The sequence below is a fragment of the Trachypithecus francoisi genome, unplaced genomic scaffold, assembly GCF_009764315.1.
Source record: "Trachypithecus francoisi isolate TF-2019V2 unplaced genomic scaffold, Tfra_2.0 Lachesis_group12, whole genome shotgun sequence".
NCBI classification, from domain to species: domain Eukaryota; kingdom Metazoa; phylum Chordata; class Mammalia; order Primates; family Cercopithecidae; genus Trachypithecus; species Trachypithecus francoisi.
In genome coordinates, this window is record NW_022681457.1 from 81,851,157 (window position 1) to 81,874,185 (window position 23,029).

The following is a 23,029-nucleotide window of genomic DNA, read 5'->3' on the forward strand; positions in this document are numbered from 1 at the left end:
ACAGGCGTGAGCCACCACGCCCGGCCTAGTAACCCTAAGACTTTAAAAGTGAAATACATTTAATCACTGGATGAACTGACAAGTCTTAATATCCATAAACAAGGAAAAAAAAATCCATTGTTGTTTGATTGTTCTACTCCCTTCCATGAAGATCCATAAATTCACTCCTACTTTTCCTTGATAGTATCATGAGAATGTGTCATTATTTTCTAGACATTACTATACAGAAACACAACTAGCCAATTATAAACACTCAAATTTGACTGCAAGATCTTTTGGATTTTCTGTGTGGCTAGCATCACCTATGCATGACAATTATTTCTCCCAAATCCTTTTTTTTTTTTTTTTAACTGTACTGCCCTAGGTCTTCCAGTGCAACGTTCAACAGAAACTATGACACACTTGCTTTTTTCCTCACTTCCTGCTCTCCTGTGTTCACTCTGCTCCAAATGGCACCTCTCTTCTGAAGACAAAAAACAAACAAAACCGGTTATCTCACAATTGCTAAAGCTGGGGAACCAGGCTCAGTGCATATAAAAACCTAAGAGGCAGATAGGAGGAAATCATCCCTGCTGTTGCATGACCAAAGCACAGCGACCACCCTCGCTAGCAAAATGAGTTTGCATAGCTTCCTAGCAATGTCTCCAGGTCTCATGTTGGTGCATCTGACTGGCAGAACAGGTTCAAAACCTTGATCTTGGCTGCAAGTTTTCTGGGTAGTTTTTGAGATGTACAGGCTCTGCAGTTCCTTACAAATAACCCTTAAGTACTCAAAGTACTTAACACAAGACAATATCTAAAAACGTGTACGTAGTTGTTTCCAACACTAGCACACAAGATTGTATTCCCCCAAAACTGTCCTCCTCAACGTGTTTTCAAAAATCTCATTCTAACATTATTGGTATTTGGTCAGCTGTTGGTCTTCCCATTTCCATGATATCCTAATACAGATGCTCTTCAGTTTACCATGAGGCAATGTTCCCATAAACCACAAGTCAGAAAATCATTAAGTTGAAACTGTATTTAATGTTGGCAACACTGCAGTCGACTTACGATGGTTTCATTGATGATTTTTCAACTGTGATGCCATGAAAACAATGTTTATTCAGTAGAAACTGCAACCCCACTAAATCCCCTAAGTTGAACTACTGTAAGTCAGGGACTGTGTGCATGTAAGTAACCGTTTAGATGCTACCAACAGTTTTTAAGTCTCAGGTCCATTGCACTCTTCCAAACACTGGGTATTATTTTCATAAACACCAGCAAGAAATGGGCTAACAAACTCACTTTTGCAGTACAGATACTTACACTAAGTAGGGTTAAAAAAATTTTTGAGTAGTCTCTTTTCAAATCCTCTGTGAAGAGTTAGTCCCAAGCAGGAGATGACTTCCACAGCACTGCAGGATTCCTGACGTGCCATTCTGGCCTACTCCTGACCCGTCTATTTCTTGTGGGCCCTGAAAGCTGTCCAGGATGATCTGGAGTGTTTCTGGATAGCAGTCACTATCAACTACATGACTATTTCACAAAGCAAGCCAAAGAACATCTAACAAACATTTAGTAAACAACAGCCAGAGTCCGGGTGCCGTGGCTCACGCCCAGTACTTTGGGAGGCTAAGGCGGGCAGATCACAAGGTCAAGAGATTGAGACCATCCTGGCTAACACAGTGAAACCCCATCTCTACTAAAAATACAAAAATTAGCTGGGCGTGGTGGCACACGCCTGCAGTTCCAGCTACTCAGGAGGCTGAGGCAGGAGAATCGCTTAAACCCGGAGGCAGGGGTTGCAGTGAGCCGAGATCGCGCCACTGCACTCCAGCCTGGTGACAGAACACGACTCAAGTCTCAAAAACAGAAAAGAACAGCCAGACTAGGCTTAGGCTATAAGGTGTTGAGAACCACATAATTACAAGTTCACCAACCTCCATGTTCCTAAGCAGTTTTCCCATGGGTTTTATATTATTTGTTTCCATCTCTAGGACATAAGCAGCTGAACCAGTATTTGATGACCACACCAGGCACTGTGACAGGTTCTCCTAACACTTAAAAGTTGGCATCTTCAACTGGCACACTGAAATAAATTCTCCGAAGGTGACAAAACTAAGTGGAGCAGGATGACAGTCTGGTTGGTCTAGGCTAGAGCAATGCCCTTTTAAACACTGCCTCACAGCCAAAGGAACCCACACAAAATCTACACTATCAAGTCTTCCTTACAAATGAGCAAACCCTTCAATGAAAAATAGCCAGGTTATCAAGAGTATGTATTTTCTAAATTTTAGTATGGGCCCACAGGCATGCCACTTAAAGGATTAGGGATTTTAAAGACATTTTACCTGAGGGAATTGCCAGTGAGCATCATCTATTTGTAGACTGGGTCAAGCTGAGGGTCCTATAAATAGCTAAGAACTTATAAACTTAAGCAAAACTAGACAAATTTACACAAAGACAATTATTTAAGACCTTTATTAACAGGTGCTTGCAGTTTGTTGACTTTTTTGAAAAAATCAAGTTGTAAACTTTTATTACAAATTAAAAATGAAGTTCTTAAAAATCTCAACTTGACCAGATATGAAACAATTTAAAAACCTTTAAAGGCGTATTGAGAAAAACCAGGCTTTTTTAAAAAACACGTTTGTTATTACCAAAAAGAGACGTCTTTAGGTAAAAATAATAAAAACCCCATGCTGCATAGATAATGCAGATAGTTCTATTTATCTGGTCAACGGGCAAAAAGCAAGCACTTAAGGTCTTCAGCTCCAATCTTTTGTTCATTTCTTATTGCTGGAATTTCGTATTTCTTCTTGTTGGATGACTAAACTGTAAAGAAAAAAATAAAGATGATCATGTAGAATTCATGAATCTTCATTTAGTGTAGTACATGCTCTAGCTTACATTACTTGTGTATTGGGAGACATTAACACATCTTTTGCCATCCAGCAAATAGCAAAGGGGAAAAACCCAAGAGCACTACTAGTTGAATGCTAATTTCGGAGGGAACGACAACCACATACCTCTCGATATCATGTAAAATGCTGAATGAAAAGGAATCCCTTAATTTTGGAATTAAGGGTAACAAAAACAAGTGAGCTGATAAGCTAAAGTAACAAGAACATAAATGTATCATGTGGTCTGCCAGAGAATTATTACCATTAATCTACAGGCAGTTTAAATACACCATGATAAACCATGAGTCATTCTCCTAGGAGTTTTTAGACAAAAAACACTCTCATCTTTTTCCCGGAACAACAAAAACCAACAAAAAACAATTAGAAATGATTAAAAGATTATATCGATGTTGCCACTTTCAGTGGGTTAATTCTAATAGCTACCCCACTTCTTGTTTGAAATAATGCATAAATAATAACGTAATTAACTTATTTCTCAGAATACAGCTAGCAAAACTTTTCTCCGTTTACTAGTGACATCATAAAATTCATTCAGAAAAGTTAATAGAAAGCGCTAATAGTTCAAAATACTCATGAAAATACAGGTCTCCGGTGTCACAATTGAGAACTAGCTAAGGGGTGGCCAAATATGACTCTGATATTCAATATTCCTAAAATTAAATATTAGGTAATTAAGAATAGGGCAGAACTTGGCCGGGCGCAGTGGCTCAAGCCTGTAATCCCAGCACTTTGGGAGGCCGAGACGGGCGGATCACGAGGTCAGGAAATCGAGACCATCCTGGCTAATACGGTGAAACCCCGTCTCTACTAAAGAATACAAAAAAAAAGAAACTAGCCGGGCGACGAGGCGGGCGCCTGTAGTCCCAGCTACTTGGGAGGCGGAGGCAGGAGAATGGCGTAAACCTGGGAGGCGGAGCTTGCAGTGAGCTGAGATCCGGCCACGGCACTCCAGCCTGGGCGACAGAGCCAGACTCCGTCTCAAAAAAAAAAAAAAAAGAATAGGGCAGAACACATTATAAATAACATGGCTTTATCTGACGGAACTGAGATTTTCCCCCTCTTGTATTAATAAAATGAAATGGTCACCACTCACAACTGTCATCAATGATGGCCATCCAAGCTTGCTTACCCGGATGATGGTAGAGATGGTAAGCCGGCATTTACTCAGCCCCGCCCTGCTCAGCCTCGGGAGCGGACGAATTCTCAGCTGGTGGATCGGCTGCTTTTGTCTCTTTGCCATCTTGTGGTTTAGGGTTTTCTGGGCGTCTGCGTCGGTAATTGAAGTTGCGGCGGTACCGACGTTGAGGTGGCTGCTGACCTTGGGTCTCATCTCCTTGATTTTCTTTATCTTCTTCATTGCCATCCTCTCTAGGTTGTCTTTGGCGAGGAGGGCCCCTGCAATGAACGGTGTCAAATTTAAGAATGATAAAATCTTCTCTCTTCAACACACCTACCAGTGTTACCAGTTGGTTCACAATTAACTCACCATGTCTGGCCCATTCTCTGTATCAAGTGGTCTGTAGGCAATTTGTGTAAGGAGATTTTTTTTTGTGGGGGGGGGTCGGCGGGACGGGAGTCTTGCTTTGTTGCCCAGGCTAAAGTGCCATGGCATGATGACAGCTCACTGTGGCCTCTATCTCCCAGGCTCAAGTGATCTTCCCATCTCAGACTCCTGAGTAGCTGGGACTACAGGCAAGCCCCCATGCCTCATTAATGTCTGATTTTTAGTAGAGATGTCTTGCTATGTTTCCCAGGCTGGTCTTCAATCCCCGAGCTCAAGCTATCCTCCCTCCTTGGCCTCCCAAAAAGTGCTTGAGTCTTTTAATCACCAAGATAAAGATACTAAATTTTGGGATTTTCTTTCCCCCAGTGCTCAGAAATGATGGATTCCTGGCCTTTCCTTCACCCATACTTTGAGCACTCCAGAAAGCCCCAGGCCTTTAGTATCTATCAGTCATCATGGGAATAAATTCACATTTACCTTTGTACATTCTAAAACTCTTTCCCCACATCTTTTGGAACTCACGATGAATCTTCGACAAAATTGTTCCGACTTTTCTTTGTAACCCTCCAGTGGTGACTGTTCTAACCTTATTGTGGCTTCTAAATCAACTCTCCTAGCTTCTAAAAACTGTAGGGGTTCCATCTTATTTTGGATTCTGCTCCATTTACTATCTTTTTCTTATTGCAGCTATTATTAAGGTTCGAGGGTAACAGCTTCTAATAACCTGGGCTTTCAGACCGACCTCCCAGTCCAGCTGTTTTCTACCTGGGTTTTCTCAATTATACCACCCAGCTTTCCAATTATGTACCTTCTGATTTTTCCTAGTTAATTCCTTATTGTTTTCTCATTCTTCATCTAGGACCTGTAATACAGCAATCCTATCACCTGTTCATCTCACTCCAAGGTTGGGCACAGTGGCTCACACCTGTAATCCCAGCACTTGGGGAGGATCACTTGAGGGCAAGAGTTCAAGACTGCTTGAGTAACACAGTGCAACTCCATCTCTACAACACAATTTCTAAAAACCCCTCATTTTCCCCTTTTCTCACCTATTTATCCAAGTATAAAGTCCACCATTAATCATATGACCAATCCCTACCCCAGGGTCTAAGTCTGGATAAACCAATGCCACAGAAATCCAACTCTCTGCCCAATCTGAGCCTGATGCTCAAATGGCTAGAAACACAGAGCCAAGTTGGGTGAACTCACTTCTAATTTATGATTGTTATATCCTATTACTTACAAATTTACCATCTCTATTTTCTCTGCTAGAGGGTTCTTTGCCCCAAACTTTTCAAACTTCCTCTTCTTTTGACTCAATTGAGCAAACAAAGGCTTCCATGTCTTCCCATTAAACATGTGTGCCCATGTATTCTTGTTTCTTATACATGAAAACATCAGGTTTCTAACAACAGGTCAACATTTTCACCTGTGGGCAAAACCCAACCCTCTCTGAGAAAGAGAACATTTCAGCAGTCACTTTCCTGCCATCAACCGTTATCCTCGATTGCATTTCAGCCTATAAATGTTATTTCTCAACAAAAAAACTTCCGTTTTCACTCCCCATTTTCCCCTACTACCTGTCTCCTTTTGAGCAAAACTTGTACTACACTCTGTCTTAAGACTTCTCTCAATGTGCTCTTGAAGCCACGCCAGCCGGGATTTTGCCACACCACTCCATGCATTAGGGGCAGCATGCTTCATTTACTCTCATTTGAACAAAAGATTCCTGCACAGTTTGGAAAGTCTAGCATTCACTGATAACTTCAAAGCAATTATATGTTACTTCTGCCAACTATCTGGCAGGATTGAGTCTTCTAAGCATTGAAACACGTAGACATTAAGTCTAACTTAAACCAAGTGGCAAAAACCCTTGCACTGGAGGGGTAACAATGGACAAAGATACCTTTCTAAGAGACAAGTCAACCTCAAGCTTCTTGTTTGTTAATATAAAGACAATTTGCTCAACAGTGAACTGAAGCACTGAATACAAACAGAAAATTACACTATTTTTAAGGACATCTATGAAACTAGTTTGGCAAAACATTTAAGCTCTTCAGTGTAACAAAAAGGTAAACCAAAGATTCTGCTGCTGGAACCCATGGACTTAATACATGAGAGCCTATTTTAGACTACTTGAAAAATAAAAACCCATCTATCTTCAACATCCAGGATCCGGCTAACACAATCTCCTGGCAGAAAATTGAATCAGAGATCTTCAATTCTAGTAGTGATCAGTTAGGATCCCAGCTCTTTTAACTGAAAACTCAGGACAGGAAATATTTTAACACAAGAAATATGATGACATCAGCTGCTCTTGCAAAACTCTCAAGGTACACGTGCTGATAAATACGTAATACAACCTCAACTAGATTCCCTAGTTCCTAAAACTACACTAAGTGCTCCGACTTTTGTAAAATTTAAAAACCTATATACAGAACCCCCCCCTCATAGACTCACAGTATATTTTGGATATGTTGGATACTTCTAGAATAATAAACTTGACAGTTAAAAATTTGGGGATTTAAAAGTTGCGATTTAAGTGATCAGTTAAGATGCATTATTACTGTATTGGTTTGATTCTTCAGAGGTACCTGTCAGATTTTAGGGATCACCTATGAAAACTTAATACTTCGATAGCAAACCCTCACAGAAAGAATGATTACACCATTCTATCCTACCACCGTGGGACTGGGAACGCTGCCTCAAAGCATACCACAGCATAGACTAAAATATGCTTGGCTCACGGAATTTTTCCTCCATTACTCTAATAATGACATCTATTAAGATTTCTAATACCCATTCAAGTAGATAGATTAGTTGTCTAATGATAGACCGGATTTTTTCTCCCAGAATGTAACTTCTTGGTGGAGCAATTTCATTTTGCATCTTTGAGCTGACATCCCCTAACTCCAAAAAAAGGGGGGGTACATACCTAAACTGAGAAGTAATTAGTGGAAGATTATGTATGCCATTTCAAGTGGTAACACTTACTGCTGATTCTTCACTAATGCCATGGTACAATTCAGATACTCCTAATGCTTTCCTTTCTCCCTACCAAGGAGGCAGGTTTAAAAGATGTGGTTTAAAATATTATCTTACCTGTTCAAGGACAGAAAATTTGAAATTCCATACCCTCATCATTTTAAAAAAAAAATTTACATATAAAGCTGACCTCATCTATATGAGCTGTTTTTAACAGGTTCACCTCTTAGGCATCTGATGAAAGGAAATGTGAAGTGTTAACAGAAAAATGAGTCAAAAAGTCTGCGGGAGAGGCATGATATTGCTGAGTCCTAACAGAGGTTTGAGGAAATTTTAATAGAAACATGTTTATGTGGACCATACCTGCGGAATCGTGGTCTATATCCCCGATACATATTCTGCCTCACTGGTCTACCTTGTTCTCCTGCACCCTGGTTGTCAGCACCCTGAAAAAGACAATGGAAATCAAGGCTACTGGGTCAGTAACATAATAACCTAACCAGGAAATCCAGAGTTAAAAAACAAACAAAAAATCAGACCATCTAGTAATTGTGACTACACTATGAATTAATCCTGTTAGCTCTTACCAGGAATCAAAGGTGCTTTCCATATGATTAACAGCTCTAAACAGTCCTACCAGAACTTATCACATTGCTGTTGCTGATGGTGAAACTTACCTCCATCACTTCTCCCTGCACAGGAGGGTTGGAATACTGTGGTCGACGCCCATAGGGTCTCCGCATGTAGTAAGGTGGGAACCTTCGCCTGCGGTAGGGCCGGCGTTGTTGGGCCTGGCCTTCGGGAGCACTCTCCGATCCCTCGTTCTTTTCCCCACTCTCACTATTCTGGTAATTTTGCTGGTAATTGCGTGGAGGACCCCTACGACGTGGATAGCGTCTATAATGGTTACGGTCTGCTGCATATTTACTGCCTTGAACTGGAACACCACCAGGACCTGTAACATTTGCTGCCTCCGCACCCTACAAAAGCCATTACATATTGATAGTGACAAAGGAAATCAGAACACTTTCAACAAATTTCAAACAAAGCAAAAAACAAAGTTAAGGAAAACAAAAAGGGGGGTGGGCAACTGCGTGGCCAGGGGTGCACAGAAATGACTAAATATCAGTTCCTCACTGTTCTGAAGAGATTGCCCTCTAACTGCAGCCAAAACATTAGGCTTGATGCACCTGTGTTCACGAGGTCACCTGAACACATCCATCCACATTAGAGCCACCATCCTAACGGATGAGACCTCCAAAATATTTCCATACTGAAGTCAAACCTTTACACAAAAAGCATCCTCACCTTTTCTCCTTCAACAACATCAAACTCCACAGTCTCTCCATCTCCTACACTGCGAAGGTACTTCCTGGGGTTATTCTTCTTTATGGCAGTCTAGTAATATCACATTCCAAAAATAGATTAACAGGGGAGAATAATGTGCTTTTTCATTTAAAATGTACCAGAGTCAATATTATTTTAGCTTGGATATACACTTAAGATTTGCTTTAAATAAGACCAAACCATCAATAAATTTAGGAAAGCAGGGACCACGCCATCCCCAACTTCAACAAAAACACTCCAATCATACAAGGCCCCAGCATTTTACCACTATTTACAAAACTAAAACAAGTAATTTAACACTCAAAACAGACACAACATTTTAAAAACTGCTTTTTGCAAAAGTATTAAGTGTAATTTTGAACAAATGAGGATATCCATCTATCCCCTAAAGACTGCACTTAATAGTAGAAGGTGGCCCCACACGGGTCAGTTTAGATGACAGGCGAGTTGGGTTTTGCATGCTTCAAAGCTGACCAAACCAACTTTGCCCGTGTTACCAATTCAAACTCAATTACAAATGTCAACCAAAATCCCTTCCAATCTGATAATACGTCAGTGGAAATGCAATTCACGTGTATTAACTATATCATTCTTTATATGATCTGACTGCATGGAATTGTTACTTATCACCTCTCCAGAATTCAATAAATCTTGTATTAGAGACTTGTTGCTTCTACTTCTCAGACTGCTAGGAGGAGGAAGAGTAACATCTCACGTTTCTATGACATTTTTTTGCAATATTCTTTCACTTACTACCTATTCAATCTCATTATGAGCTAGGACATGTGAAAGTATTGTTAATCCCATTTTACAGATAATGTAACAGGCTTTAAAGTTAGGTGACTTGCCCAAGGTCACACAGTTAGTAAGGAGACTTTCTAAACCCAGGTATTGGGTCTCCAAATCCCATGTTCACTCCAAATCCCAGCTATATTCATTACAGGATCACTCATGCATTTCCACTGCAGAGGAGACAGGACAACCAATGAATCTGAGGCCAATTAAGTGAAGCTGCCCAGAACTGCAGTCTCCTGATACACCACTAAGACCTGAGCAGCCAAAGTCCCAGGAAACAACTACATGTTGAAACCACTTCCAAAAAAATGAAAGCATATTGGTGGCACCTTGTCAATCAGTACAACCGGGTGAGTTGAGTCAAATAATTGATCTCATCTGTCATCTAAACTGTCACATAGTTTTCATACCTTTCATATATAGCCAACTATCAATTACCTGCAGTCATAGGGGATAGCAGAAGTATGAATAATTAAAATCCCAACTCTTTATTTTTATCAGCATCTCCAACCCCTGCCCCAACCCCAACCCTTAAGGGTTGCCAACAGGCAACAAGACTGATAAACTTTGCTGTCTCTTGTTCCTAAGTCTACATATTCTTTTGAACATGCAGAAGGGGAGTAAGGAACAGGTGAGCTGTGTTCACCCAAACAAGGATACCAATTTTATAAAACATTTGCTTTAAAATAACATTTGTCTGAAGTAGTCCTGTATTTATTTACATTTAGAATTTAAATGTTTCCATAATTGCATTTGACCCTGAACTACCTGATTGGGTTTTGGATGTACTAGAAATTGATACAGCTTCCTCCTTGCCATCGAATGCTGTGTAGGACACTTCAGTGAGCTACAAAACACCAACCTATGACAGCCCTTCCTATGAAACATGTTGCCATACAAGCTAGTATCTTAACTAAATGTGAGTATGGAAATTGACTTTAGGTCTTTTGATTTCTGGACTATAGTACAAAAAAGTAGTTATGGTCTCTAGCTTTAATACAAAAGTTGACAATATTTCAAAAGTCTTAGGGAGAAAACTGATAGCACAAACATATTTTTTCCTACCCATTTTATATCTGTGAGAATAAGTACATTCAATGTAGCTTACAACATACCTAAATTTGAGGTATTAACATACACTTGACAGTGGTTTACATTAACAATCTTAATTCCTGAATGTCCAAACATTTTCCTTAAATGATACTTGAGGAGAAAGTTCAGTGTGTAGTACTCATCCTGTGTTAACAGTTTTTTCTTTCCAAAACACTGGAAGCCAATCTAAAAAATTATTTAATGAGTAGCTGCCAACCTTGTCACACTTCCCCTCACTTAACCTTAAACTAGTGAGAATTTTTTCATTTTCCAAGCCAGCCAAAACTCTCCAAAGGCTAAACAAACTAAACAAAAAAACCCAATACCCATTCAAAGTGATTTAAAATAAGCAGAAGGCTCTTTACGCTACTTTTCAAGTATTCACTTCAATTACTATGTTTTGCAGGTCTGTCTTATTTACCCTTGATTATGGAGATTTGTCCCTACAGGTAGACCTAAAAGCCTCTGAAAACTTCTTGCCAAAGTTTCTGTGTATTTGCAGCAACATTATTTGTTCAACTTTAGAATCACGGAGTAATTTGTTCATCTGAAATTAGGTATAAATAGTTAGTGCAGTGAGTTTGACTCAACATTTAAGAAAGCCACAGCTGTTGACAAAATTCCAATTTGAAATGTCTAGGATAATTAAGTCAACTCTAACACATTTCAATGTATACATTTCAACATGCTACTACTCCTGTAGTAAGTAAACTGGTGGCTGGACTTAACCTTTTATAAGGAACAAAAGGTCAAAACATATCTAACCTTTTCTTCTCACAATCCTTGAATCAGAAGTGCAAATATCTACACAAGCACTCACCTGGTGTACAAATACATCTTCCTTGGTGTCATTCCTGCAAGACAGAACCAAGTTGAACATGTTAGAAAATGAAATACATCCCATGTTGTCAAAGATTAATTTTCCCAGAGACTCTCTGGCTGCCAATTAGCTACCAGGAAATTTGGCGAAAATAAAAAAACACAAGCCACCATGCTCTCTGCTTTAAAGACTTAAGCAGTTGCAAACAGTTATAGCCTCATTACCAGTAAGATAGGCAAAAAAAAAAAAAAAAAAGAGTCTAAGAAATTAAAGTGTGACCTACTGAGTCATAATTAAGAGGGTAGCAGTGACTAGCAACACATATTCTGCCCCTCCTTATCCTATTAAACATTAACTGTTCTAGCACACCTTCCTCTTAGCTCTAGAGCATGATTATCAACAGAAGTAGTAATTACACTCTCACCTTATCCTTCAATCACTTCCTTTTCACCATCCCCTATTACCAACTTTCCTTGAGATCATAAAAACGAGTAGAACCTCCTCCCCCAGCAATAGATTGTACAAGGCAAAGAGTGAAACCTAATGTGAACTGTGGCCTTTGGGTGATAAGGTATGTTTGAATGTAGGAAAAGCCCAGTCAGTTGTAAAAGCTACTCCACAAGCCCACACCAGGACTGATGAAGGTTTAGACCACAGAGCCATGTATGAGAAGATATTTGAGATCTCTTTTTGAGGCAAAATGAGAAAGACTTTGTGGATAACTGAAGTCAGAAGTGAGGGGGAAGTAGAGAATAATCGCACTTTTTTAGCCTGCAGTCTGGGATTAAAGTGGTAATACTAGGAGCAAGAACCACCACTGGAGAAGGGAACAGATTTCCAGGCCTGTAGTGACCTGCCTCACCTTACTTCGTCAGTTCAGAGTGAGAAAAAGTTCAACAGTAGCTCTAGTGTTGAATGACAAAGGGAACAAAGGTTACAGTGAACTGGACAAACTGGATGACTGTTAGCTTCTTGATGAACTAGGGGGCAACATACGCACCAAAGGATCCACATAAAGTTAACTTTAAATCTGACCTGTAAATTATGGCTTGGATTATTATAAGAACATTTTTAATTGATGGGAACAGGATAATTTAAAAAACAGAACAGGTAAACTGTAAAAGCAACTTAAGGCAAGTGACTGAAAACTGACCTTTCAAGCTAGATGATTAGGATTGCCTAGGAAAATGATGACTGTACCTAATGTCCATCTGTCCATAGCTCCACAAGCACCACAAAAACAGAATACAGCCATCATTTATTAGTTCTGCTCTCCAATATGACTCAATTTCAAACTCTAAGGCTCTAAGTGGAAATATAATAATAAACTGGTAGAGTAACAAAGGCAAAGGCAGGCAAAGTCTAGAATAGTGATTTTCAACAGGGGCAATACTTTCCCTGGCAGGGTATTTAAAGTTTTTGCAGTCTGGGCGCAGGGGCTCACGCCTGCAATCCCAGCACTTTGGGAGGCCAAGGTGAGACGATCACCTGAGGCCAGGAGTTTAAGATCAGCCTGGCCAACATCGTGAAACCCTGTCTCTACTAAAATTACAAAAAAATTAGCCAGGTGTGGCTGCATGCGCCTGTAGTCCCAGCTACTCTGGAGGGTGAGGCAGGAGAATTGCTTGAACCTAGGAAGCGGAGGTTACAGTGAGCTGCTGCACTCCAGCCTGGGCAACAGAGTGAGACTCCCTCTCAAAATAATAAAAAAATAAAAATTTTTCCAAAGATTGGGAACACTATCTGCATTAACAGAAGTGGGGGGTGTCAGTTGCTAGAAGGCTATATAAAGATTTGGTCTAAAAAGTAAATTTGTTTATTGTTATCTGAGTTGTGTATGTATTTCTGTACTGCTTTAATATGCATTAAATTCACTAAAAATGCAGCTTCTGTGGAGAATTTTTCATTATTGATAATGGTACTCATGGTATCTGGGTAATACATCATTTCTTTATCAATCCATTTTGTGGTGGCACTGACTGTTCTGCCTTCTAATGCAGTTACAACAGGTATCCACATATCAGTATCATCATACCCTGCAATAAAAAGAATTATAAGTAGTTATGGGGCAAGATCCTGTATCTACAAAAAATAAAAAATTAGCCGGGCCTCAAGCCCAGGAAATGAGGGTGCAGTGAGCTATCATCACGCCACCGCACTCCACCCTGCGCAACAGAGCAAGACCCTGTCTCTAAACAGAGAAAGTACAAGGCTGGCATTACACACAGGGTAATGTCACTCCTGCAAAAATAGGGAGGTGTTTTGTGGGTACATAGATAGATATCTGAAACCAACATAGTTCACTGACCAATGTCATGACAGTAAAAAGAGTACTCCAAAAGGAATACTTAGCCAGGCTCTTAAGCTCAAGATATTTACTGAAAACGTCCTCAATTGCAATAAAAACATTATACCATTAAAAAAAAGTGATTTGTTGAACCAGTGATTTAAATGTATTGATCTGCTTTGAATCTGCAACCAGCCAGAATCTCTAGTTTAAATCAGCAGTTATAACAAAGGAGAGCCTCAAATATTAGACAGTTGCAGAGCAGCTTTCTGGGTGCAGGTGTCACTGCTCTGCCAGCTATCACTACTCTTTTCTGTTCAGTTTTTCTCTCAGGTGTTTGCTGGGAAATTAACACTGGAACTGACCCTTTTCTGGCAGTGAATATAAGCTCTAGCTCCTCCATCTACTATAAAGAAATGTCTTCAAGATGTACAAATAAGGAATATTCTGAAAATAAGAATTATATAGTAGTAAAGATAATTCAGAAAGAAAAAGCTATCTGTTAGAATTTCCAGTCTAAATGGCACAGAGTAGTTAGGGAGAAAAGGGTTTGGAGAAAGAGAAACTATGACTACAGATGAGAGGTGTGAACAAGCTCTTAAGTTCCTACCGGCTTACGCCGGGGCAATCAGGCCCTGAACTCCAAATCTGGATAAAATATTTCTTTGTATTCCTCTTGAGCATCTGCACAGTCTGACACATATACATGTCCAATTAGACTTGCAGGTCACAGGTGTGCCCTGCATTGCTCTCTTTTAATTAGAAATAAAAAGTATTAGTTTAAATGTGATTCTGGTGCTGGTACCCTGTACATATGTAACAATATAGGACCCACAAAATAGATTTTGCTTCTGATGACTCTTATTCATTGGGCTAGTATATCACTATAGTATTTCCCATTTGTATTATTATACTGGGGAAAAAATTTTAATCACTTTCTACTGTTAAGAAAATAGAAAACAAATATGGTGTTAAAAATGGAAATATGTGATATTTGCATTATTAAACCCTTTTGCAGAACTTAAAAAAAAAAAAAGGAAGAAAAATAACAGTATTCAATTTTTTTTTTTTTTTGATATGGGGTCTCACTTTGTTGTCCAGGCTGGAGTGCAGTGGCGATCTTGCCTCACTGCAACCTCCGCCTTCTGGGTTCAAGTTCTTGCACTTCAGCCATGAGTAGCTGGGATTACAGGTGTGCACCACCACACCCTGCTAGACTTTTAGTCTTGATTTAACTAGACTTTTAGTCTTGATTTAACTATTAACAGCTGTGTAACCTAGGAATGCTGCCTCATTGGCTTCTTTACCTGCAAAATGAGAAAAACTACACTAAACAATAACTCACATTACTAAGGTAGAGACTCAACTCTTTTTAGTATTGGGCATTTATATTCACTAATACTACTCAGCTTTTTAAATTAAAATCTAATTGCTATCACTCTTATAGTACAGCCTATCCAGATTGGTAAGGGTCTTAAAAATAGACAAAATGCAACTCAAAATGAGAAAACAAAGGCAAAAAAATTTAACTTCCCTGGAAAACTTTTTAATAACTCAAAAGACAATTACAGCTTGCCTGATAACTCTCCATGCCATAGGAACTAGGAATTCCAGCATTTGCTTTTCATGGCCCAATCCATCTAAACTCCAGGACTCTACTCCAGCATGTTCACCATGTTTGACCACCCTCCCACTCCTAAAAGACAACTATCTTTATCCTAGCTGTATATCTACATTAAAAAAAGCTAAGTTTTAGAAAACTTCTTTGCCAATCCATAGTATTGCCTTAAATAAGACTTATTATTCATAACTTTATCCATAACTAAATGCTCTTACACTACTACTTTGTTGCAGATTACCAGACCAAGTTAGTCTAACACCTTAATTCACCTAACTGCATATACCAATTTACAATCCTATGGTTATAAAAACTCCAGGATTTAGCATCTATATGCTCCATAACCTAAAGCAACCAGATACCAATTTCCAAGCCTTACAGATGACTGTAAGATAATAACCCCCACTTATCTTTGTATTTCTTCTCTATTAAACTCCCTTCACACCCAACAGACTCACTTTTTCCCACATATTGTCTGTGATTCTGCCTTAGGACAGACTGTATGTTTGTTTCCAAGGGCTAAGATTGGAAGGTAGCAAACTCAGTAAGTGCAGTCCCAGGACTACGGGGACAGGAAGGTAATACAGCCTATCCTTGAATAACTCAATATCTATGAGGGTGGAGGGAAGTTTGAGGTGCCAACCTGCTGCACAGTTGAAATGTGCCTATAACTTTTGACTCTTCCAAAATTTAATGGCTTACTCATGACTGGAAAGCCTTACTGGTAACATAAATTCATTAACGCATTTTCTATCTTATATGTATTATATACTATATTCTTGCAATAAAGCTAAAGAAAATGCTAAGAAAGTTGTAAGAGAAAATACGTGTACAGTAATGTACTTATCAATACAGTAAGTGTACATCTGTCTGAAAGGTAATTCCAGCTGTTGACCTCATCTACAGCACATATCAATCAACTGAACTTCTCCTTACAACGCCATGACTTTTCTCAGCTTCACTAGTGCCACTTTGCATGGGTCCCACGGTGTCATTCAAGACTTAGAGTATTGCACTAAATCACAATACCTCAATTCTACAAGTTCTTTTTACTGACGCACAATTTACTGGAGAGACAACTGTTCATGTGAAGATGATTAGTGTCACGTGGCATTTTAAGGGGCTCAATGCGGTAGCAGTGAATGTCGTGCAGTTATGATTTAACACTGCCTGAATCTTTGTTTACATTTCTCAACTGCAAATGGCCAAGTTAACTTTCTAATGGATTTGTGTACATTTTATGGTAGTAAATAATGAAACAGACTAGTATCTACATATTTTTGGTATTCATAACATACTCAACTTTTCGTTATTTTGGGGGAATACTTCTTGGCTATGTGGCTCATCTGAAGTTTTCAAGTTGTTGCAAATCTCCAAACATTTTTCCAATATATTTATATATGAAAAAAATATGTGTAAGTGGACCTGTGCGGTTCAAACTCAGGTTGTTTACGAGTCAAACTGTATACTAGTTCTCTTAGATTTCAAGAGTAAAGGATTCTACTTTGGGAAGACACAGGGTGTGGGACCTACACGTATCAGTGACTTGGTGAACACCAATGACTTCTTGCCAGCTTAAGAACAATGGCTAATCTAACCAGCATATAAATCTCTCTTAATGTCGCCCGCATACATGTCATTGATGTTTGTCTTTAGGGTTCCAGTTTGGAACCTTTGACGTCTCTCCCTTAGTAGCACCTGCAGAAAAGTCTTTAAGCCTTCCCTAGTGCCAAAACATTTTGTCAGTTATGTTACCGTCTACCCATGACTTCTATGGCTTAGCAATGGATCTACCGTGATCAAGTTAAAATCAATGTGACTTTAACAGCCCAAGAGATTTTCGGTAATGACATCCTTCCAAAGGTTTACACTTTAAGAACCACACATTTGGTAGGCTGAAGCTGGAAGATCACTAGAGCCCAGAGCCCAGGAGTACAAGACCTGTATGGGCAACATAGAGAGATTTCACCTCAACCAACCAACCAACCATCACACATTAAGTACTTTACGCTGCCGCCTTTAAAAAAAAAAAAAAAAAAAAAAAAAAAGCACCCTTGAGAGGCCTGGCTCAGAGGCTCACACCTGTAATTCCAGCACTTTGTGAGGCCGAGGCGGGTGGTTTGAGACCAGCCTGGCCAACATGGAGAAACCCTGTCTCTACTAAAAATACAAGATTAGCCTGTGTGGTGGCATGCGCCTGTAATCCCAGCTACTTGGGAGGCTGAGGCAGGAGAATTGCTTGAACTCGGGAGTTGGAGCTTGCAGTGAGATCACACCATTGCACTCCAGCCTGGGAAACAAGAGCGAAACTCCATCTCCAAAAAAAATCACCCTTTAAAAAGGCAATATTCATTCTTACCTTGCAGGCCACATAAAGATTAAGTGAGATAAGGTGCAATGTTCTCTCCTTCAATTCTTCGCCTCCCAGTATCAGGAATTAAGCAAGTCCTTTTATTTGTAAAGCTGACCTACATGCTAAAACTATAACTTTTAACAATCCCAAACTTCACAAAGTAGATAGTGAAAGGCAGAAAGCTTTTCAAATCCAGGAACTAGCAAGTCAGCACACAAGAGCCCCAGTGACATACTTGGATCATTTAAGAGTCTTTCAATGGCTAAAAATAATCACCCTAAGAAATTATCTGTAACTATGTGGACAACAACCAAATTGAAAATGGCTAGACTAGGGTCTATTTCAGAGACAGCATAACAGCAGTTGGTGAACACTAACTCCAGAGTGAAAACACAGTTCCAATCCTGCCTGCCACTTATCACCTATGCTTATGGGGGCAAGTAACAACTTCTTTGTGCCTCAGAGTGACAGTACCTACACCTCAAAGGTTTTTAAAGATTAAGCGAATTGGCTCATTTTAAGCACTTACTATAGACCCTAGTATAAATACTTGTTAGCTGTATCTATTTTCACCAACATGTGAAGGAAGTCACCTATCAGTTATGTACATACGGAATCCCCACAAGGCAGCCCCCACTCCAAAGGGAGACTTAAACCTGATAGGCGTGACTAAAGAGAGCTAAACCTTTCCCTGGCTTGGTTTATTACATCTTCCCAGACCATGGGTAATAAACTCAAATGCACACACAGAGGCCAGGCGTGAAGCGAAGTCAGCAACCTAAGACAACTAAGCATGACAGATTGTTGTAAAGAAAAAAAAAGTATACTCCCCCCAAATGTGGTGACAATACAGCAGGTGGTTTTTACTATGTGGAAATACAGCCCCCAAAGCTAGCTAAAGTTCAGATCTTAAAAATATAATAATCTGGATTACTTGGTGTTATCTCCTGAATTATAAATGTTAGTAATTAATCCCAATTCCTTTAAAAAATACTATGCTGTCTAATCAAAGCATCTGGGAGTAGTCTTAGAAAGGTCACAAATTTGTGACCTTTGCTCCAAATTCTTTCTTCACCTCAAAACATAAAGAATTATTAATTCAGACATTCTAAGTACTCTGGAAACAGAAAAATATTCCTATTCTGGTCATCATAAACTGTTGCCAATTCATGGTAATCTTTGGTGAATATGGATCAATTCTCAACCACTAATAACATTCAACGGTAATCTAGGGGGAGCATAATAAACCCCTCTAGTCACATTCTCCAATTATGTTTTGTAGACAGAGTTCACAAAAGAATAACTCAATGAATTTCTTAGAATATCTAGATTACACAGTCAACAAAATAAAGCCAAAACTTCTACTATTCTTAAAAGCTCTATGCTCGTGTTACTTAGCACCTTCTTCACAATATAACCAATCAGGGAGAAGCCGTTTAATGAATTAATTCTAACAAGGTTGTAACAATTCATCAAGCGGTAATTCAGGCTGGAATAAACACATTTACAATGAAATTGTGTCTTTAAAGGCAGAAAATTTACATACAATGTTGTAATTATAAAAATACCGTACAATCCTAGAATATATAATCCAGCGTATCCAAAAACGGCAATTAAAAGTCATCATAATAGTCATCCCAAACACTGCACTCTCTCCTTTATACAGAAAACAGTCTGTCTCCCTCCCTCATAAGAGCCAGGTGCCTCCAGCCAAGTCCATTCGTTCTACTACAGGAACTACATATAGAACCAACTGCTAGCTTCCAAACTGATTTAACACATACATTTTCCTTAATTAAAGCAAATCTTCCCTGTATTTAATTGGAGTCAGATTTTACAGCATCTTATTAAAAAGTCCCAGAATCATTAAAACAATCAGTTCAGAAGCATAAAGAACATTTTAACCAGTTAATTTGACAAAATAATTGAGGTTAGGATAGTCCAAACAAAGGACCATTAAAGCCAATTCATAACTTGCCCTGGAGGATGACCAATTGAGTTGATTCCAATTCAGAACAGAGATATTCAATGAATAGTATCTCATGGACTAAACACTTATAAAGTGTAAAGGTAATACTTTTATTTTGGACAAAACTATTGATTTCAAAAAATGTCGTAACCTATGCCCACTTAAAAAAAAATGCAGCGAAACAAGGCACGTGCTAAAACTTCTTAAACACATACAAAAGCTGCGACCTATCCGCTGAAAAGGATGCATATTTGCACACCAGAGTTACCATTACATTGGGTCAAGGGTTAAAAGCAGTGATTTTGAAGGTATGGCCCGAAGACCATTATCATTCCTGTTAAAAATGTACCCAGACCTAATGAATCCAAAGCTCAGAAGAAATACACCACTTAAATCACACCCTTCCAAGGTAAGCACACTTAAATTTGAAAACCACTGGTTTAAGATTAGACTAGTAAGAACAGTCAGTAAGACTGTTCAAACTAAAACACTAATAAGTTGAGAGATCAGTTAAAAAGCTATCAGTATACCAATCATATGTAAGCATTCCCTTTCTTCTTTGCTAGTACGCTTTTATCAAAAAATTAATGAAAAGCGTAGTTTCAGCCAGCCAGGAAGGCAAACAGTATAGAACAAGTTGGAAAATCCTAAGATTCTGGAAGAAACAAAATTGTTTTCCCACAATTGCAAAAGTAGAGAATAGATCATCAAATGCTTATCTCTTACTTTGAGTGTTTCCACAATACTCTATGATTGATTAATGAACAGTTTTTCATCAGGCCATGATTCTGTCCTTAAGCTTGATTTTGCCCATTTGTTGTCCATTCTACGTTGTTCTTTTAATCATCTGCTTAGGTCTTCTACAGTAAGCAAGCAAGAGAATGCTGAGATGGCACTTAAGTACCACACCTGTGAGGCCAAGATTGCTACTGGCATACCCAGTGCTCTACACCCATGTAACTGCACTAGTAGTCTTGGCAGCCATCTTGAAAATGATGCCCGGCTCACAAGGAAGCCCAGGGAATATTGTGCGTCTACTGCACGTTACCACCACCACCGCCACAAACAACCCGAAGGGTAAGTCCTCAAGACGTGTCTGCAGCTTTACCTTCAAACAGGAAGAACAATGTCAAGTTACTAGTGACTATGGCCACTCTAATAAGCTACAGCCAGGGATCTAACAGAAATTGACTTCATCAGCATGATTTTAGGACAAGGAAGAATGAAAAATAAGAACTGAAGGAAAAAAACCATTTTCTTGCAGATATATTATTTATGGACAAATAAAAACAGTTCTCTCTGGTCAAAGCTGTGCTAATACAGAATTTATCTCAGGTATTAAAATGAAACGTGAAACAAAGGCAACACAACCTCTCGGTAAAGATGACAAAACCTCATATACTTGACACGTCAAATTCTCTTACCCCCAAAATGTTAACAAGGCGTAAATATCCGATGTCAGTGGATCACATTCTCAAATACCGAGTTCAATAAAGTAGAAAAGGATGACAAGAATAAAAATCTACTGGACCGTACTTTCCCGTTTACCCTGTTAAGGAATGGCTCATTCACTCCGCTTGCCTTTTAAATTGCTTTGTACTGTGACGAAGCCCTTAAAGTTAGCTTCAAATTAATATTTAGCTGCAAAACAAAGGCATTCTCTAGACCCAAATCCCTCCAGTCGTCAGGGAAAACAAACAAAAAAATCACATTAATACACCAGAGGTAGTAAACGCCTTTCAGAAGAGGGCTGTGGATTGGCACAGCAAGAAGCAAGCAAGAAGGTGGGATGGAGGCTTCAGAGCCCGGCAGCTCACCTGTTGATGAAACCATATCCGTTCCTTACATTGAACCATTTTACTGTTCCCAAAACCTTCGTTGCTGGAAAAGAAAACAAAGCAAAACAAGCCACGATTACCAGCTATCCTTTTCCAAACCCGCCTGGCTTCGGCATCCGGTCCCTCGCACGCTGCCCGCCGTGGCCACCTGACAGCCCTTTCTCTCCACCGCCCGGGTGCGGGTCCGCGCCGGGGCCACGCCGCCGCCGCCGCCGCACACGTGGGTGAGTCTGAAGCGCGGGGCGCTACAGGGCAGGCCCGGGGCGCGGGCCCAGGATGGGTGTGTTCGCAGGCCGCGGACGGAGAGCACGTGAGGGAAGGGGAAGCCGCTCCGGCCTGCGTAGGCGGTGCGCCGCGCCCTCCGAGCACACGCGGAAGGGAGCTGGGTGGGGGAGACGCGAACAACGGCGTACGGCCCCGAGCGCACAAGGCCGGTCGGCGGGGAGGGGACCCCGTCGCACACGCGGTCGGCGGCGCGCGGCCGCAGGAGGAGGGGCGCGCGGCCGCGCGGGGTCCACAGGGGGCGCGGGAAGCAGTGCGCGCGCGCCTGCCGGGCGGGCCCCCGCAATAGCGAGTGGGGGGGGGCGGGGGGAGGGGCGGCCGCGCGCCGCGGAGTCGGTCCCCACCGGCCGCGCGCCCGCCAGCTCGCCCAACCCCGGCTAACGGTTCCGCTGCCAGGCTGCCCGAGGGCCCCACCCCCGTCCCTGTCCGGTCCTCACCGATGACCTTCTTGTCCCCGCCGGCAGGCGCCGCCGATGTGAGGCCGCCCGGGCCACCGCTCCCTGCGCCGCTGCCCGTAGTGCCGGGCTTGGTGTCGGCGGCGCTGAGGGCGGGGGCGGCGGGGGGGGCGGCGGGCGGCTGCTGGGTCTCGGCCTCGCTGCTCATGGTTGCGGTGATGGTGACTGGGGCCGGCTGCGGCAGCTGCGGCTCCTCCCGGGGTGTGATGGTAAGTAGGCCGGCGGCGGCGGTGGGGCTGCTCAGGGCTCTCTGGGGTCCGCTCTCCGCTCCCGCTACCGATCGAACTAGCGAGAATGGCGGGACAGGCGGGATAAGCCTTACGATCGACCCGCCCTAGCCGTTGTTCACTGGCCAGTGGTACTGTCAATCTGCCCACCTGACCTCAGTCCCTGGCTTCTATTGACTAACATTTTATCAGTCCTCCACTCTCATTGGCCCTTTGGCGGCTAATTCAGCCGACCTACAACCGTTCCTGCCTCCGCCGGCCGCCATAGAGACCGGAACTAGAATTAGAGTAGTCGGCCACGAAAACCATAGAGTGCCTGAGAGGACGGACAGAGGGAACGTGACTTCCACGAGGCAGCCGCCGGGCTGGCGGGCCCCACGTTCAGGGTTGTGTCTCGGTTGAAAAAAAGGCACGCCCGAACGCTGGGCAGGGATTACCCGGCCGGACCCGGGATTGGAAGGGGGCTCGACGACGCCTTAGCTCCCCGTGAAGAAAATACTTCCCTCCCTCCCTGCACCAAATACGGTCCCTGTGATCTGAGAACATTACGG

The 23,029-nt window shown here is 41.2% G+C and overlaps 1 protein-coding gene across 2 annotated transcripts; it reads right to left on the minus strand.

Annotated features, from left to right (window-relative positions):
* Positions 1–2,444: 2,444 nt before the first annotated feature.
* Positions 2,445–22,761, minus strand: YBX1 (Y-box binding protein 1). Of its 2 annotated transcripts, XM_033226842.1 has the most exons (8): positions 22,234–22,761; positions 21,494–21,557; positions 11,450–11,483; positions 8,704–8,793; positions 8,073–8,375; positions 7,759–7,841; positions 4,036–4,301; positions 2,445–2,817 (listed from the first exon to the last, which is right to left on the minus strand). In XM_033226842.1, exons 1-7 carry the CDS (start codon positions 22,397–22,399, stop codon positions 4,067–4,069), a joined length of 975 nt encoding a protein of 324 aa, XP_033082733.1. In that variant the 5' UTR covers positions 22,400–22,761; the 3' UTR covers positions 2,445–2,817; positions 4,036–4,066. The 2 variants fall into 2 exon arrangements, with proteins under 2 accessions (XP_033082733.1, XP_033082734.1); XM_033226843.1 differs by lacking the exon at positions 8,704–8,793.
* Positions 22,762–23,029: the final 268 nt, after the last annotated feature.